Below are 17,843 nucleotides of genomic sequence, written 5' to 3'. Positions count from 1 at the left end.
CAGCTTGAGCCTCCCAGAACTCGGGGAGTTTGATTGTGACCGCGTTGGTTGCCATTGCTGTGGCGTGTACGGGTTGTCAGCGACGGCTGACCAGAACGTCGGAGGGTCACCAATGAAGCGCGGTGCTACGCGCGCTACTTGTTTAGCAAGGAGGAAGCGGACAACGCGTAAGTTAAAAGTCTTTATTGCAAGAGCTCCACTGTAGCACTGGAGCGCTCCGGGCTGCGCGCCCGGTGTATATCCCGAGGCCACGCCTACCCCTCGGGCGTGGCCGCCGCCCACTTGGTGCGCGGACTGATGCCATCACGCCAGTGAGCTTTCGTGTCCGCCACACCATGATCTTTCCTGAGAAAACCACATTTCCAAGCTGGCCTCCAAAGCCAGCATCCTCTGTCATGTGAAGTCCTTCCTTGGCACACCTGAGCTTCTCACCACATACAAGGCTTTCATCCACAGCTCAATGGAATACTGTTCTCCCCTCTGGACTGGTGCTCCTGCCTCACACCGAGCTCGGCCTCACGCTTTTGAAACCAAAGCTTTCAGAAACATTGGAATCTCCCGCGATGAAGCTGATGCTTAGGGCCTTTCACTCGTTCACCACATGCAGGTTGGTGGTCTTTCTGTCTTCTACCGACTCCTCTATGGCCTAGCCCCCCCCCCCAACCCTGTCTGTGCTCTGTCCCTCAAATACTCCTACAGGTCGCACAAGATCTGCCAACAACCCTCTTCTGGTGAAACTGCCAAAATCAAGACTCTCTGTGCACCTTCACTCTTTCATTCCTCTTTTCTCCTGCCTCTGCAACAAACTCCCTCACTCTCTTCAATCCCACTCCTCCCTCCAGGTCTTTAAAACAGCTGTTCACCACCATCTTTGATCTTCACCCATCCAAAACCTTGATCTTTTCTACCCCCATTAATTCACCCCAGATCCACTTTTCTGAAATACCGACTTCTTTCCTGGAAGTCCTAGCTGTGTCCATGTGGTTTTTACCTCTCCACCCCCCAACTCCCTTCCCATGCCTCCTCCCCACAAGCCCTCTCCCTCCCACAGATCTCTCGATGTCCCTGCTCTCAAATGTTGTACTTGTGTACAACTTTCCCCTCTCTCCCCATCTTGTCTCCCACTCCCTTTATTATGTCTTATGTGTCCGTTTTTTTTTGTCATTAATATTAGCTCTTACACGAGCCTCGATCTTGTATGTAAAAAAAAAAACAGAAAAAAAACACAAACACAGCACCTAATAAACAACACACATGTCCTGGTGAGGGTCTGGAATCTCTGATTGCTCTTTTTGTTTTTTCTGCAAAGCTATTGGAGAAAAAAATAAAACATCCTGTAAAAATTGTAACACTGACAATGTTTACTTCATAGTTTAAAGAGTTGAATTGCTGTGAAATGCTTTACCCACTGGAATGATCTTAACTCTTAGATGCAGGCGTCAAAAATCCTACATAAACGCAGCCATTGGGCCTCGGAGGCCCAACGGATGTATTCGTGTAATGTTTTTTTGTTTGTTTTTTTTTTATAGATTTTTTTCTTTCATGTCCTTTTTCAATCCAAGTCGATGCTCATGGATGTGTATTTGCTCAGAAAATGTGAATCATTGATCCTATTATTTCGAAGAATCCCATACAATTAATGAATCTTTTTATTTTTTTGGCCAAAATTTTTTTGTTTTTTGTTTTTCAAAAAATAATTCTCTAAAACGTTGAGGCTCATGGTGGAGTATTTGCTCAAAAAATATGATTCACTGATCCTTTTATTTAGAATGAATATGACCACAACTGTCAAAAATCCTACACCTATGCAGCCATTGGGCCTCGGAGGCCCCACGAATGTATTCATGTAAAGTTCTCATTTTTTTTTTTCATCGATTCTTTTTCTTTCATATCCTTTTTCAATCCAAGGTGATGCTCATGGATGTGTATTTGGTCAGAAAATGTGAGGACCGGCATTTTATTTACTTATTATGATTATGTGTAATGTGTTATGTGTCATGTGTAATATGTGTAATTTGTAATGTGTAATGGGTAATGTGTTATGGGTAATGTGTTATGGGTAATGTGTTATGGGTAATGTGTTATGGGTAATGTGTAATGTGTTATGGGTAATGTGTAATGTGTTATGAATGAAAGTTTTACCTCGAATCTGAATGAAATATTTTTACATTTATTCCATCGAATTTTTTATATCCAGGTTATAGGAGCACACAAGAAGGCTCATGCAAAGAAGATAATTATATAACATGGTTATAACACAAGAAAAATTATGAGGCGCCTCTAATCCCCCAGGCCTGCATTCGTGTTATGAATGAAGAATGAAGCTTTTCCCACGAACCGGAATGAAAATTTTAATATTTTTGTCACTGAATTATTTGTAACCAAGTTATCGGAGCATATAATGAGACTCATATAAAAAATGATATAACATAATAGTACAACATTAATGCCTGGTCTCTAAGGCCCTGGCCTGCATTCGTGTTATGAGTGAAGAATGAAGATTTTCCCACTAACCTGAATGAAATTTTCATATTTTTGTCACTGAATTATTTGTAACCAAGTTATAGGAGCATATAATGAGGCTCATATCAAGAAAATAATGATTTAACATAGTAGTACAACAATATTTATGTGGGGCCTCGAAAGCCCCAGGCCTGCATTCGTGTAGGATTTTCATGTTATAAGTGAAGAATAAAGATTTTCCCACGAGCCTGAATGAAATTTTTATTTATTTATGTCACTGAATTTTGTGTAACAACATGAAAGTCGGTGAAAATGAGGCTCATTCCAAAAAAAAAAATTGTACAACATCGTTTTTGCAAAAAAAACAACCTTGTGGGCCTCCGAGGCCCAATCAATGCATCCAAGGGTTAATTATACCTTATAACTTTACAAGCGCCATAAAAATGATTTATCCTAGCAAGATGTATCTCAAATGCCTTTGAAATAGATCAGTGATCCTGTAAGCAGTAACCGTGATTTAATTGGTAAACATTTTGTGATGCCAGGGTGGGACTGAGGGCAGGCGTGGCATAGGTAACGGGCTGTAATCCCTAACCTTGCGGAGCATGAATGTATTTTTTTTAATTGCCCTTCAGTAGGCTAATACAAAAGCATCACCATGGGCCAGACATAAAATTAACCAGCTTTTGACAGCCAATTATAAATTTTGATTTTTTGTGATGGAGTTGGGGGATTGGATTAATTTCAAAATAGTACCTGCAATTTTCTTATTTGGTCCATTTATTAAAAACACAATTTTCAATTTGAGCAAACAAGTATATGTGTGGGTTTTGATATTCACGGTACAAATCATTTGTGACTTTGTTAGCTAAAACAAATCTTCCAAATAATTATTTTATCGAAGGGTTTATTCAAGGTTTATTATTTTGTCACAGGGCAATTCGGTCCTCCATGTCTAGATCCAGGTGGAGTGCTACATTTTCCACAAGGTGTACATGTTCAGGGGTAGAAGCTCCACACAGGAACCAACTCAGATCCAGTCATTTTTCAAATTGCAGCACACTATCTGGTTCTAATACAGCTACTGGGACGCTATTCTACAAGTTTATCATTCTCCGTGCAACAAAAAAATATGTTTTCACTCTTACACTCTCACCTCCACCTCACCCACCACCAGTCCATCCCCCCACATTCTCACCTCCTCAGTCACCTGCAGTCAGGGACTTCTTTGAATCTGCCTTGAGAAGTTGAACATATGCTGACTTGGGGTCGAGTTTGCTGAAACTTTGGCCTCCACTTAACTCAGCCTACAAGTCATCAATCCATGGGTTTGGATTGTTGTCTAGTGCCTCGTGTGGAGCATTTGTTGACTGTCATCTTGTAGTCACTGCAAAGACCAAGACTGATTGGCTTGACAATGGGGACAAGTGCAGCCCAATGTGAGTGTTGAACTGGTTCAATGGTCCTGAGTTCCTGAAGTCGATCGAGCTCTTTTTGTAGACAGTAGACCTTGTTGTACAGAGAAAAATGGACAGGTCGAACCTTGCAGGAAATCCGTTTCACATCTTTTTATTCTCGCCAGAGGAGAGAGTGTTGCAGTTGATTCCATTTGTCTGTTTCTTTGTATTTCTATCCGCACAGAATGTGCTAGCGCAGGCCACAATCGCCACCTAGTGGTAGTACACATTCTCTTTTTTCAACCGAGTACCCCTAATAAGTATGTACAAGTACAATGTGAGTATGTCTATAAAATACGTACTTGAAACTCACACAAAACAAGTCCTGGCAAGGGTCTGCAATCGTTGATGGCTCTTTCTAATTGTCAATGTTTAGGTTAGCCCACAGTAATCCAATCCCGCAGAGTACCAAGCTCATCATGGAAGATATCTGGATATCTGGTGAGGATTTCTTCAAGTAGTTTTGATACACTGGTTACAGGAAGTTGATTAGGGCAAAATGGAGAAGATTGTCATGGGGACCGCAAGGCTAACCCCCGCTCCAGCAGAGAAAATGGCCTTAAAATGCATGTTGTTGTTGTTGTTGGTTACGGGAAGTTTATTAGGGCAAAATAGAGAAGATTGTCATGGGGACCGCAAGGCCACGGAGGTATATAATAAACCTGGAGAGCCAATGACGGCTGTCGGCTGAAGCTAGCGGAAGTTGCTTGGCGGCCATATTAGGAAGCCGATTGTGTCTGCGTCCGTGTTTGATCTCACAATCAGCTGATCTCACAATTTCTGATTCATTTTGGATGCTTACCGACTGTAAGGAGTCTTATTTGTGAACGCGCTGTTTCAAAATGCCACAGTGTGTTGCATTTGACTGCACAAATACCTCAGGGAAGGCCTCCACATGCACATTTCACAAGTAAGTGACAAACCGCGATCGCGGGTGTTCTGCTTTTTCAGTTTTTGGCGTGGTCACGGTGGTGGGGCTAGGTAATTAAGTTTCAATGAAGTTTCAATGAAGTTTGAACACTGTGTTTGAATTTGATGATGTTAGACCACGCGCAGGGTGTGCAATACGACACAGATCTCAAATATAACTGTATTGTGTATTCACTAGGGCTATGTGAGTATGTCAGACTGATGTCTGATTGACTCATTCATTGATTCAGATTGAAGTATCGAGATTGACTCGTCAGCTCGTGATCATTGTCAAGTGATTTAATTTGTGATGAGCTTAACTTAATTGTCCAGTCTACTACTGTCAGGGTTTCCATGCCCTCCTGTGTCACTCGTGAGCAGAAAGAGCAAATGGGGGTTACTTGTGGAAGGTACGAAAGTCCGACACATGGCAAACATTAGCAGATGAAGTTGTATTTAACTATACATATGAAACTCAAAATATTATTTTGATATGGAGTCGTTTTGACTCGGATGTTTTGACTGCCCTCTGAGGTTTTGACCCGCAACCACATTTTGTGACCACAATGTATTTTGTTTCAAGGTTTCCAAAGGATAAGGACTTGTGCTCTCGATGGACATCTGCCCTGAGAAGGGAGTCCTTCTACCCCACCCCAGGCACCACAGTTCTGTGCAGTGATCACTTCAATGAGAGTGACTTCGACAGGACTGGTCAAACCGTCTGACTGAAGCCGAAGTCCGTCCCCAGCTGTTTCAACTTCCCAGCACATTTAAAGAAGGTAAACTATGTTATATTGGTATTCCACCTGTGTAATGTTAGTAATCCACCTATGCTATGTTGGTATTCCACCTATGTTAGGTTGGTATTCCCCATACAGTGGTGCCCACTTAAAGTCATACCGCTTATTGGAATATCCCGTCTATAGTCCTAGAATAGTGAAATCCAAAACCAGTTCCTATATAAACTATAGTGAATCTTCCCATGTAATGTCATAGAATAATGTCATATCCCACTTAATTTCATAGTCAAATTGCTCACAATTGATTCCATGCATAGTTATTTCCCAATTATTATATTATCATACCTTCTGTGGCCTCGCTCATTAACTCTGCCATCTGGCTAGGCGGCAGTCATGCATGGCTGATTATCACACCTAAAAGTCACAAGACACTGAATTCATTCTCTGCATACATTGATCCCACAGAAAACATCGTTTCCATTCTCAGGGCCGCCGCCATTTTGAATCCTGCCCATTGGAATATCCCGGATGTTGCCATAATTTCATCCTGCACAGGGGGTATGATAAATAAGCGGGCTCCACTGTATTATGTTGGTATTCCACCTATGTTATGATAGTAACCCATCACATGCCATGTCTGCTGCTTCATATGCAGCTCCTAAGACATAGTTTTATGGAGAACAAGTCAGTTGCTTTTTAAAAAAATTAGAGCTGAGCCGAATCGCATTTTGTACACTTTCTTGGCATTTCCCCCCCAAAGCTTTGTTGTAATAATATTTAACAAAATGTTTAGTCTTTGAAACAATGTTACAATACGTCCAACGCAGTCACATCTATTTCTAATTAGAACCCCAATCTAATGAACGAAGCTTCTAAGCATTCGGCTCAGCCCTAAAAACAACTTAATGAGTATTAATGGTTCACCTTTTCTTTTCTTTCCAAATAGGTTACAGTTTTGAGGAAAGCGCTAGTGGCCAGGTCTGTCATCCAAGAAGATACACCAGAACCTCAAGCCACTACTCAAGATCCTGAACCTGAGGTGGGACCCTCATTTCAGACCACAGATCACTCCTACTCCGTCACAAGTCCACTGGTATTGAAGCACAAGCTCGATGAAGCAGTCCACAAGCTGGACAACTTTCGAAAAAAATTAAAAGCGAGTCAGCAACACAACAGAAGGTTAGCCAGAAAAGTGGAGTCCCTGAATACCATCGTGGAAGACCTGAGGGAGAATGGGATGGTCACCGACAATTGTATTGAAATGCTCAACACAACATTCTCTGGTGTGTCAAAAGCTATTGTGAGCAGAATGCTGAAGAACAAAGGCAGCGGCAAACGCTCGAGAGATGAATACGATCCAGTCATCAAAGCTTTCGCACTCACTCTTCAATTTTATTCTGCTAAAGGATACGACTATGTTCGAGAGACATTCGACTTGGCACTGCCAAGTCCATCCACAATCCGGAAATGGTACAGTGCAATTGATGGTTCACCTGGTTTTAGTGCAGTTGTATTCCAAGCACTAGAGAGCCGGTTTAAAGCAGAGAAGGAGACTGGCAAGAGAACACTGTGTAGCCTGATGTTAGACGAGATGGCCATCATGAAGGCAATTGACTTTTTAGGGGACAAGGTATTAGGGTACGTCGACATCGGAAACGGAGTCCAAGATGACAGTGCTCCCCAGGCCAGCAACGCACTGGTTTTCATGCTGGTTGCACTGAATGACAGTTGGAAAGTGCCTGTAGCATACTTTATGATAAATGGATTGTCGGGGAAGGAACAGGCGAATTTGGTGACACAATGTCTACTAAAATTGCATGATATCGGTGCAGAGGTGGTTTCCTTAACTTGCGATGGACCGTCCGCTCATTTGACAATGTTACGTGAGCTAGGTGCCGACATCACGCCACAGAATGTGAAACCAACATTTCCCCACCCAGCAAATCCCGAAAAGAAAATTTGTGTTGTACTCGATGCATGTCACATGCTTAAACTTGCAAGAAACTGTCTTGGATCCATGAAAATGATGGAGGATGGCAACAAAAAAGTCATCGCGTGTGATCTGATGGCAGATCAAGCAGATCTGATGGCAAAAGTTCATAGAACAGTGGCAAGCAGATCTGATCTGATGGTATATCTGTGAACACAAATCTTTAATTTTCCATGGTTAATGGATAGTTGCCCTTTGTCTGATATGGCGAGTTCACCAACACTTCATGTAAATATTTAAACTGTAAAAGATGTGTTGCATGAGATGTCTATATCTCCGCTCCATTATTCATGTAACAATTACCATGTCCTGCTGAACGTTCCATTGCAACATGTAAGTCTTGTATGTTATGAATAGCAAAAACTTCCGAAACCCAAGAATTGTGTGGGTTAACTACATGACAGCGTTTCATGTCATTTATGTGACTGACTCACTGTTGATGTGTTGCTGACCCATGTCAGTGTAGAATAAACTCTGGTTATCATTATATCTGCGTGGTTTCTAACATCTCGGTAATAGAAACATACACATCTTAGTTACAATATAATGACTGAATTAAGTAACATCATATAACATGACAACAAATCAGATCTTTATATTGAGGAATATTATGGAACAAGCCAAAGAATGGCAAACGACGATGTACCTCAATTTTATAGATTTCTAGAAAGCTTTCGACTCCTTGCCCAGAGAAAGTCTGGGTCATAATGAAGAAATACAGCATACCTGGAAAATTAGTGAACCTTGTAAAAGCCCTTTACCAAGACTTTCAATGTGCGGTCGTCGACCAAGGTGAAACAACAGAATGGTTCAAGGTGAAGACAGGAGTTAAACAGGGGTGTAACATGTCAGGATTCTTATTCCTACTAGTGGGTGATTGGGTCATGAGAAGAACGATAAAGAACACCGAGCGGTAATTTTGGGCACTTTTTTTTCAAACAAGCTCTAAACCATTGGATTCCCCAGGAAAAATGCGTCTACAATCAACTTCAAACTTAATGAACACCATTTCCTTAACGAACGGGATTCTGAGCCCGAATATCAGTTCAAATATTAGTATTCTATATTAATTAAATAGTCGGTGGTCCTAAAATTCGCTCCAGCTGCATCATCAGTGCGCCACGCCTTTGCTTTGACAGGCTTTGTTTACAAAACGATCGGCTTCCCAATATGGCCGCCAGACTATTTCCGGTGGCTTCACGGCGGCTAATGCTGCGAGGTGGCCAATTGGCTCTCCAGGTTTATTATATACCTCCGTGCGCAAGGCTAACCCCCGCTCTAGCAGGAAAAATGGCCTTAAAATGCATGTTGTTGTTGTTGTTGTTGTTGTTGGTTACAGGAAGTTGATGAATCTGCTTCCGGTTGAAGTTGATTACCTCGAACCAGTTCCTACTGAGTAATGATGGTCCATCTCCATCGAGATGACGATCATGGCGAGGTTGAACTACAAGGCAAGGTAATATCAAAAGTGTTCATCATGTTACAAGTATTTGAAAACCATTGATAATAATCTGGCGGACATGTGAATCAACACAAAACAGGTGCTGCATCATATTTTATTGCTAGCAAGGTCTTTACTGCTAGTAATAAAATTACTGTAATAAATTACTGTAATAGTAATAAATTATTTATGCCTTTACTGCGATGAGTTTGTAAATGCCTCACCTCAAATGAGCAATTATTTGGAGTGTATATTGGTAGAAAGGAGAATTCAGTGTAAATATACAGTGAGCAGATATCGGAGTGGGCGGAGCTGGTAACCTTGGAAACCTCGTTCCATTCCACCAGCTAATATCTCCAATCCATGCTTATTGTACCCCCGAAGTACTGCTTGGAAGCAATAGTGAACCTGTGGAAGCTCGGCTGGGAAGCGGAGTTAGGTACTTTTTGAACATACCGCCTTACAGAAGATCACCGGAGTTCCTTCCATGGTAACCGACCACCACCAGGCACCTATCCCTTCCCACGTCACTTCTTCAGCCCCAAACCATCCCTCTCTCATTTATACTCCCCATAGCTTGACTTTCGGCAATTTCCATTTGGTATTTCTCACAGCATTTCATTCCGATTTCCTATTTGATGATGTGTAGATCAGTAGTTTCAGTTTCACTTTCCAACATCAGTTTCACTATGGGATATCAGATTTGATTTGTCATTACAACTTGTGAAGCGACACAAATGGTGCATAAAAAAGTCATCAAAAACTATTTTCGTTTTTTCCCCTGAATTTTCTCAGGGGTCTAAAGAGGTAAAAGGGGTCTAAAGTGTCTCAGGGTTCTTAAAAGGTTTTAAAAGTTCTAAAAATGGTCCATGTCTTAAAAGAGTTTTACCCCAAAGGGGTCTAAAGTGTCTAAGGTGTCTAAGGTGTCTAAAGGGTCTAAGGATGAAACAGCGAATGGAGTCTAAATTGCCCAAAGGGTCTTTTATTGTCTGGAGGGGGTCTTAAAAGCTCTATAGGTCTGAAAAATGTCTAGAGGGTTGAATAAGGTCTATAGGTCTAAATGTGTATTAAGAGATCTAGAGGGTGTAAAGGCCTAAGGTGTCTAAAGGGTCTTTATAGGGCATCAGGGGTCTAAGGTGTTGAAATGGTGTAAAGATCCAAAGGGTATAAATGGGTATGAGGGGGGTCTAAAGAATCTTTAATGGGCCAAAGACATCCAAAGAGAACACCCAAAAGTCTCTGAGGACCCAAAAGTCCCCAAAGACCAAGAAGTTCCCAAGGACCCAAAAGACCCAAAATTCCACAATGACCCAAAATATCCAGATGACCCAAAAGTCCCTGAGGACCCAAAATACCCAGATAACCCAAAAGTCCCTGAGGACCCAAAATACTCTAAGGACCCAAAAGACTCCGAGGACCCAAAAAACCCCGCACCCAGCAAGCAGGTATGCTACAAGGTGGTGAAGACCAATGGAAATTTGGTACAAAGAGCCAAAGGGCCCACTAGTTTTTTTTTTCAATCCGGATGATCACTGGTATTTTTTTGGCCGAATGGAAGATGGAATAGATATAGATAGATACATAACAGATATAAGATAGAGAATGGAAAGAAAGTATAGAAGATAGAAATAGATAGATAATCCTGAATATAATATGTAGGCTATTGAATACAGATGAATAGATAGAATATAGTGTAGAATGACCACTCCTTTTCACATCATCAGATGCAAGGAGCTGCCAAAGCAGTTTCTTGACTACCTAATATATAAATATAGAATAGAATAGATAGATATCGAATAGCTAGATATGATATAGAAGATAGGCTAGATAGAATAGATAGATAATATTGAACATAGATTAGATAAATATAGAGTGAAATATAAAACATAGAAATATAAAAATAATATAATATAATAATAGATAAATAATAATATAAAGATGATCATAAATAAATAATATAATATAAAATAAAATAATAATAGAAAGAGATTTATTACTATTATTATTTTAAAAAATTTATTAACTCACGCTGGATGGTGCAAAGACAATTCTCGACGAATCGTAAATGTTTTCATTCGTTTGTAGCGGTTACCGCTGGGTGTACACAATCGCCTTGCACCTACCAAGGACGCGGCCAGGGAGCAATCACCATGCCGGGCTCGTCCAGGCCGCCCGGACAGGCCCAGACGCGCCTCTCCCGGGCATGCCCGGACTCGCTGTCCCCGGGCTCGCCCGAGCCTCCCGGGCATGCCCGGTCTCGTCTTTCCCGGGCATGCCCAGACTCGTCTTTCCAGGGCTCGCCCAGGACACCCGGGCATGCCCGCTCTCGCCTTTCCAGGGCTCGCCCAGGACGCCCGGGCATGCCCGGTCTCACTTTTCCCGGGCAAACGCTCTGGCATAATGTGTATATATATTGCTGCCCGATAAACGGGCTTTTCAGAGTACCCGAGTTTGATACGTGCAATAAAGCAACTCGGACGAATTTCCGTCTTTGGTCGCGTCAATCCTTCCGACTTGCGTTGGAGCATACATAGCTCCTTCACGTTGATAATTCCTCAGATTGCAACAAGATCGAAAGAATTATAATAGTCAGGTTCACTATGTCAATAAATTATATTTCGTTCAAAATCATGGTAGATTAGCAAACCTATACATTTTTGGAAAGGTTATAGCATAAGGAAACTAAAAATCAATGTTTACATTTGGAGAGATACCTGTATGGCGGCCATTTTGGATTTTCAAAATGGCCACTGTAAAATACATATTTTGTTCTATTTCTGCCTCTAATTACCCTAAAAACTTTTTAAAATATACTAAACCTGTATTTTCAGGGACAAGGAATCCAATGAAAGTATCAAATTAGTGCTATGGGGAATGGTAAGACACGAATCAAAGGTTTTGAATTGCAAAATACTGTCTTTATATTCGCGATAAGTTGCATAATCAAATACATGTTATCATTTTGTACAGGCAGTTAATAACATCAAAATGTGTCACAATAATTCATATCACCAAACATACACAGGCAGTCAGTATAACTTCACATCTACACAGGCAGTCAATGACAAAATATACACAAGCAGTCAATGGCATCAAATATACACGATTACAGAATATGCCATTTAGAGTTCGTCATCACTGTCCTGTGTGTCGTATCCGACAATATAGTCCGCATCGTTTTCACAGTCCGTTCCACACAAGCAAAGGTCGGTCAAATTGATTGGCAAATCGAATTGGTCGAATGGTCGATCGAATCGAATTCGATGAATCGAATCGAATCGAATCGATCGAATTGGTCGAATGGTCGATCGAAGCGATTGGTCGAATGGTCGAATTGGTCGAATGGAATTGGTCGATTGGTCGAATTGGTCGAATTGGTCGAATTGGTCGAATCGAATTGGTCGGAATTGGCAAATGTAAACATTGATTTTCAGATTTTCCATGTAATAACGTTTCCAAAAATGTATAGGTTTGCTAATCTACCATGATTTTGAACGAAAAAACATAGTGAACCTGACTATAACTAAAATCATGTTAATTTCGAGCTCTTATTTATTTATTTTAAAATTTCAAGTATTAACTAATATAAATACTCACCTGTCGAAATATATTTACTTCCAAAAGCCTTGGTAATTTTTCTTTAACTAACCTGAGGCCATTAAGCGGTGTATAGGTTGTGGCGGTTTTATAACATTTAGATTTTGTTTCTTCGACGACGAGGTTTCGTTTTGAACATGTCTATAAAAATACGAAAAAGACAACAACATAGCAGCACGTGATTAAATAAATAATGGTTATATGCGATGAGGTAAATACCTGAGTAAGGAACCATTCTCGAATTCGGACACGTCATTGACGCCAGTTGGATGCATGGCGTTTGCTCGGTGGGGGTTTTCCCTTTTTGTACCCCATTGCTTCATTAGAACGGTGAATGCTGTCAGACAAGAGAAGAGGTACGGGAAGATACAAAAGTAAGACAAAATTAGGGAATGTTTGAGAGGAACGATGCTCCAAGGATAAGGAATGCGTACATTTGACAGGTTGAATGATAATCGAATAGATGGCGTAATAATGATTTGAGGTATGAATGGAAGATTTATTTATGTGTTGAATATTTACTGATGTGTATGATTGTTAATTATAAAACTTATACCACAGCTTTGTATCATTAATAATTGTATATAAAAAGGAAGGGTGTACCAGCTGAGCGAACCGCTATACACCCCAATAGTGCCGTGCTCGTGTATCCATCCATGAGATGTGTGCTGAACAAACCATTAAAATGATTTGCTGATTGTGAAAATGGAGATCGTTTTTTTTTTGTGCAGATGTGAGTTTGTAAAAATATGGTATCAAAACTGGATGTGTTGCATGAAAAAAAAATTGTATTGCTTCTCATCTGGTGTAGTGTTTGCCAAGCCAGCCGTTCCTTATCCACGGTTTTTGAATGGAGTGCTTGCTTGAGTGCTTGAGCCACTTTGCGAGCGCTCTATAAGAAACTTGGTAACTGAACACACCTCTTGTTATTGGTTTCCAACTCAGTCATTCTCTGTCCCTGGGTACTGAATTTTATGGGCCAGGTGACATTTCTGTTGTATGGTTCGTATTTGTGTGTCTTGCAGCCTGAAAACGTGAAAAGATGCGAAATTTGGAGAGTGGAGTAACAAGGGAATCCAATGAAGCTAAAGCTGATGGTCCAGCAGATCTTGCTGCTTCCAAAATCATGGAACATGATTCCCTTGACACTGGTTACAACAATGGAATCTCCTCTGACAGCGGAAGAGCATTCCAGTCTCTACGCAAAAGCATGGCCCTTCAGGAGACCACTCTGGGTGAGCAAGTTGTTGATGAGTGAAGCAGCAGGCTCTTGTTAAGACGTTTGGGGCATTTGAATAGTTGGTACCATCCTGACTTGACACTGTGAGGACATTTTTTTTGTCATATTTGTTGAAAAACATTGCAAGTGAAGAATACACAGTTTGTACAAAAGACCCAATGAAATAGCTATTTGCTTGATTCGGAAGTACTATGATGTAGGACGTCATGTATGGGCAAAGAAAGCTCAAGATTGAGCAACAAGAGATGCCTAATGTGGTGGAATCTGCACCATAGTTGGCACCATATGCTCAAATTGTAAGAAATGTAATTTTCGCTTCTTTGAAGCAAATATTCCAGGCATTTTAAAGCATCATTGTTTGTTCAAGTGTGGGTGCAATTGGGCTGTTAGTTAAAAATTAACATTGAGATGCCATGATTTTGTCAGCCGCACACCAACCCGATGCCCCTAACCACTCCCCTCATGCCCCCCCCCCCCCCCCAATCCCCATATATACATGATGGTCCATTCAGTTACCAGGTAACTCCTGATGAATAGTGCCACAGGAATACTGTTGTACCTGAACTGTAGCTCAATTTTAATATTTTTGTATAGTGTCGATGTTTATGAATGAAATGAATGAATGATCGTTTTAAGGCCATTTTCCCCGCTAGAGCGGGGGTTAGCATAAACGGGATGTTTATGGAAGAACTAAAATACAGAACGGATTTGGATGAAAAAGAGCTGTAGAAATAGAAGGGGGGAGGTGAGGGGACAGCAGGATTGAGGGACAAAATGGAGGAAGAATGAATAGAATATAGAATGATCGTTTTAAGGCCATTTTCCCCGCTAGAGCGGGGGTTAGCCAAAAAAAAAAGAAAAAAAAAAGGGCACAGTGGTCCCCCTTTTTTGAAGCAATGTTTTACGGCCGGAAGCCCTTCCTGCCGCCAACCCTGTTAGTCACCTCTTGCGACACACAGGGAATTACCAGTGAGCTGGTACTCAATTTGCCGACCTCGGAGGGATGACAGGCTGCGTCAACCCCATTAATTCAGCAATGACACAATGGAGGAAGACTTGGAGAAAATAAGGGATGTGGGGAAGAATGAGGATTAATAGTGTTGGCCTAATAGTTAAGGTAGCTGGCTTAATATCGTATGTACGGTCCTGAGATTGAGCCCCTGTCATGCCATTGAAATAACACCAGGTTATAGTCCAGGAGCCAGTTTTCAAGAGAGGCCTAGAAAATGAGTTTCGTGCAACACCCACTACACAGTTGGTTTGTCATGTCAGGGTGCTTGGGATACATCTGTAGAACAAATCAAGCCCTGATGTGCAGTTAAATTGTGGCAGCAACAATAAATGGCAGCCACTTTTCTATTAAGGGGGTAGCGTAAAGCTCGAAATTGATGATTTTCTTTTTGGGGGGATTTTTTTTTTTCAGCTCTTCCAATAGGGATTCTTCAACATTATAATTAAAAGGATAGTGGGAAGTATGAGGGGATTTTCGTTTTGCTGTTCAAGTATGATTTAAAAATATATATTATTATAATACCTTGTACTATACCCAAAACACACAAAATCGCTGAAATATGTAGTTTATGCTTTTCGACTGTAATTATGTAATATTATCTTTGTTGTTCAAATGTGGTTATGGTTGTAATATGATATATCTTTATGATCTTTTCAAGAAACAAAATTGGACAATCCTTAAGTAAAGTCAGAAAAATATAGATTTCATTTCCCCTTAAATCATCAACCTCACTCCTGTTATGACCAAAAGTCCACAAGTAATCTCAGCAAAAATATCTCACCAGGTCAAATCTGGCTGCGTATCATAACCATAGTCATTCACTGAACATTACAATGTAAGCACATAACTGTTATTTGTTGTATTATTAAAATAAACATACATATATAAAATAAACAAGTGTATAAACACACACACATACACTGTATTTTGCAGCTGATACAAACTTTGCAATTCCTTCATCACCTGCTTTCCTTAAATCTGAAGCTGTGCTTGTTTGGCAGATGATGCATTTTTTCCAATCGATTAGTTTCATGCGTTTTTGTGGTAGAAGTGGGAAAGATTCCTCTGCACTACTCTCGCTCGCCATGCTTAGGTTGTTATGTTCCTTGCTTCTTATTCAGACAACTGCAAAATACAAAGTGCAGTTTCATGCTACGACAATAATATGATATTTCATCACATCAATACTATTTCAACGCATAGACAACTGTGTAAAATGTTTGATAGCAAAATATTTGGAAATTTCGGGAATTCCTCGAATTAGGCGATATTATTTTTGCATAATTATATGAACAGCTATGACATGTGAAATATGAAACTATTTTATAACATACACATATAGATGTCTCATACTCATGAATGAAACTTTCACAACAAAATTGGATGTATCTTGCCTGGAGGGGCTAAGAGAAAAAATAAATAAATGAAATCCGTCAAAATCTCAGATTTACGCCTCTGACACCACCCCCCTCATAGAAAAGTGGCTGCCATGTATTGTTGCTGCCACAATTCAACTGTACATCAGGGCTGGATTTGTTCTATAGATGTTCTCCAATCACCTGGAAGTGACAAACCAACTGTGTAGTGGGTGTTGCACGAAACCATTTTGAGCAGATTCTGGCTCCTGGACTATGAGTTGGCTCAGCTTGTCATCCTTCCAAGGTCGGCAAAATGAATACCGGCTTACTAGGAAGAATGAGCCATTCGAGTTTCCAAAGTTTTTTAGTGGTGACCCATCCAGGGCACTGCCCCCATGCCAATGGAAAACTGCCTCAGTAGCCCTACACGAAAGGAGTAGTTGTTCTTCTTTGTTTTCCTCTTCTTTCAATGAGGGCAAAGGGATGACACATGGGTTAAAATTAATAAAATGCCAATAGTGTAGTCTCTTTGAAACCTCAAAAGCCGTCTCAGGCATTACCTAGTTTACTTGGACCTAAGAAGAAAAATGCCCAGCTTCCCTATTTTAGTCATCTACAGGTTGAATCTTTTCACTCGACTGAAAGCAGCTCGTCCAATCAGTAGGACTTGTATTTAACTAGTACCATTGATTGAATAAACAACGACCAAGCTCTATAAAAAATTTCAGGTGTTTGTGTGTTTGTGCGTTTCATGGCCGAATCGTACACGTATAGGTCGCACATTTGGGTGAAAGTAAATCAGAATCTGGGAAAGGCTTTAAGATACCACACGGTGGCCTTGATGTTTACCACATGAGGTTTAAGATACCACATGAGGCCACCAAAGGCCGCTATAAAATGTATATTGGGATATGGGGTCAGGCAGTGCTGTCGTGCCGGCTCGCAGGCAAAAGGTAACCACCACAAGGCCAATAACTCCACAGCTTTTCAATGTCCAACACGTCCCAAAACCATCGCCGTGAAAAGCAACAGGTTTTGTGTTCATTGGCGGTCAGCTTCCGCAACATTGACGAAACAGCAATGTGAGGTATTACAGAGCAATTGAGCATAGGGAAATGGTTGTTTAAATTTCTGGTAAACCTGAAAGCCTGGATCCCACGTCTGGTACCTCCATGTCTTAAATACGAGTTTGCTGCGCATCCAGCTGAGCGAACCGCTATATTGCTGCGCATCTGGTGTAGTGTTTCTGATGTACCACAGCTAGCAATGAGCAGGCTCACCTGTCCCTCTTTCTAGTTATTTGGGTTCACGTTTGGCAGGCAAACGGCAAACGTTAGGCGTGCGCATATATGGTTCCACCAGCACATCGACACCGCGAAAATGTGTGGGACACGTTGGTTGATCGTGTTTGAACATTGTTATGGATTCGGCACTTCCGTGGTTGTGGTTTTCATCCACTTGAGACATTTCTGGTTTGAGGTATTATGGTTATTGTTGTTTAAGGGAAATGGTTATTGTGGTTAAAAGCGCTCATGGTAAAAACGAGACAGGAAACAGGATCGAGAACCGGAAGACGACGAGCGAGAAGAGGAAGAAGAAGGCGGGAGGAGAAAAGACGGAGGAGATGCCTGTCTTG

The 17,843-nt window shown here is 41.1% G+C and overlaps 2 protein-coding genes across 3 annotated transcripts in view; one reads left to right on the top strand and one right to left on the bottom strand.

The window, feature by feature from the left end:
• The window catches only part of LOC137412343 (uncharacterized), a 64,130-nt gene that overhangs the window by 27,549 nt on the left and 18,738 nt on the right, over positions 1–17,843 (bottom strand). The window contains exons 2-3 of the mRNA XM_078773982.1: positions 15,813–15,974; positions 12,817–12,934 (exon numbers count right to left, since the gene is read on the bottom strand). Of these exons, the coding sequence (XP_078630108.1) occupies positions 12,817–12,934; positions 15,813–15,936 (242 nt within the window). The 5' untranslated portion in view covers positions 15,937–15,974. The remainder of the gene's footprint in view (positions 1–12,816; positions 12,935–15,812; positions 15,975–17,843) is intronic.
• LOC137412342 (uncharacterized) overlaps positions 12,848–17,843 on the top strand; it is a 57,718-nt gene continuing 52,722 nt past the window's right edge. The window contains exons 1-2 of one of the 2 annotated variants that reach the window (XM_078773969.1): positions 12,848–12,971; positions 13,623–13,832. In XM_078773969.1, coding sequence (XP_078630095.1) covers positions 13,640–13,832 — 193 coding nt within the window. In that variant the 5' untranslated portion in view covers positions 12,848–12,971; positions 13,623–13,639. The remainder of the gene's footprint in view (positions 12,972–13,622; positions 13,833–17,843) is intronic. The other variant, XM_078773970.1, reaches the window with a different exon arrangement.

The sequence above is a fragment of the Myxine glutinosa genome, chromosome 3 (genome assembly GCF_964187855.1).
Source record: "Myxine glutinosa chromosome 3, kmMyxGlut1.1, whole genome shotgun sequence".
NCBI classification, from domain to species: Eukaryota; Metazoa; Chordata; class Myxini; order Myxiniformes; family Myxinidae; genus Myxine; species Myxine glutinosa.
The sequence above is the reverse complement of the archived record's forward strand: the minus strand, read 5'-3'. Positions and strand labels throughout refer to the sequence as shown.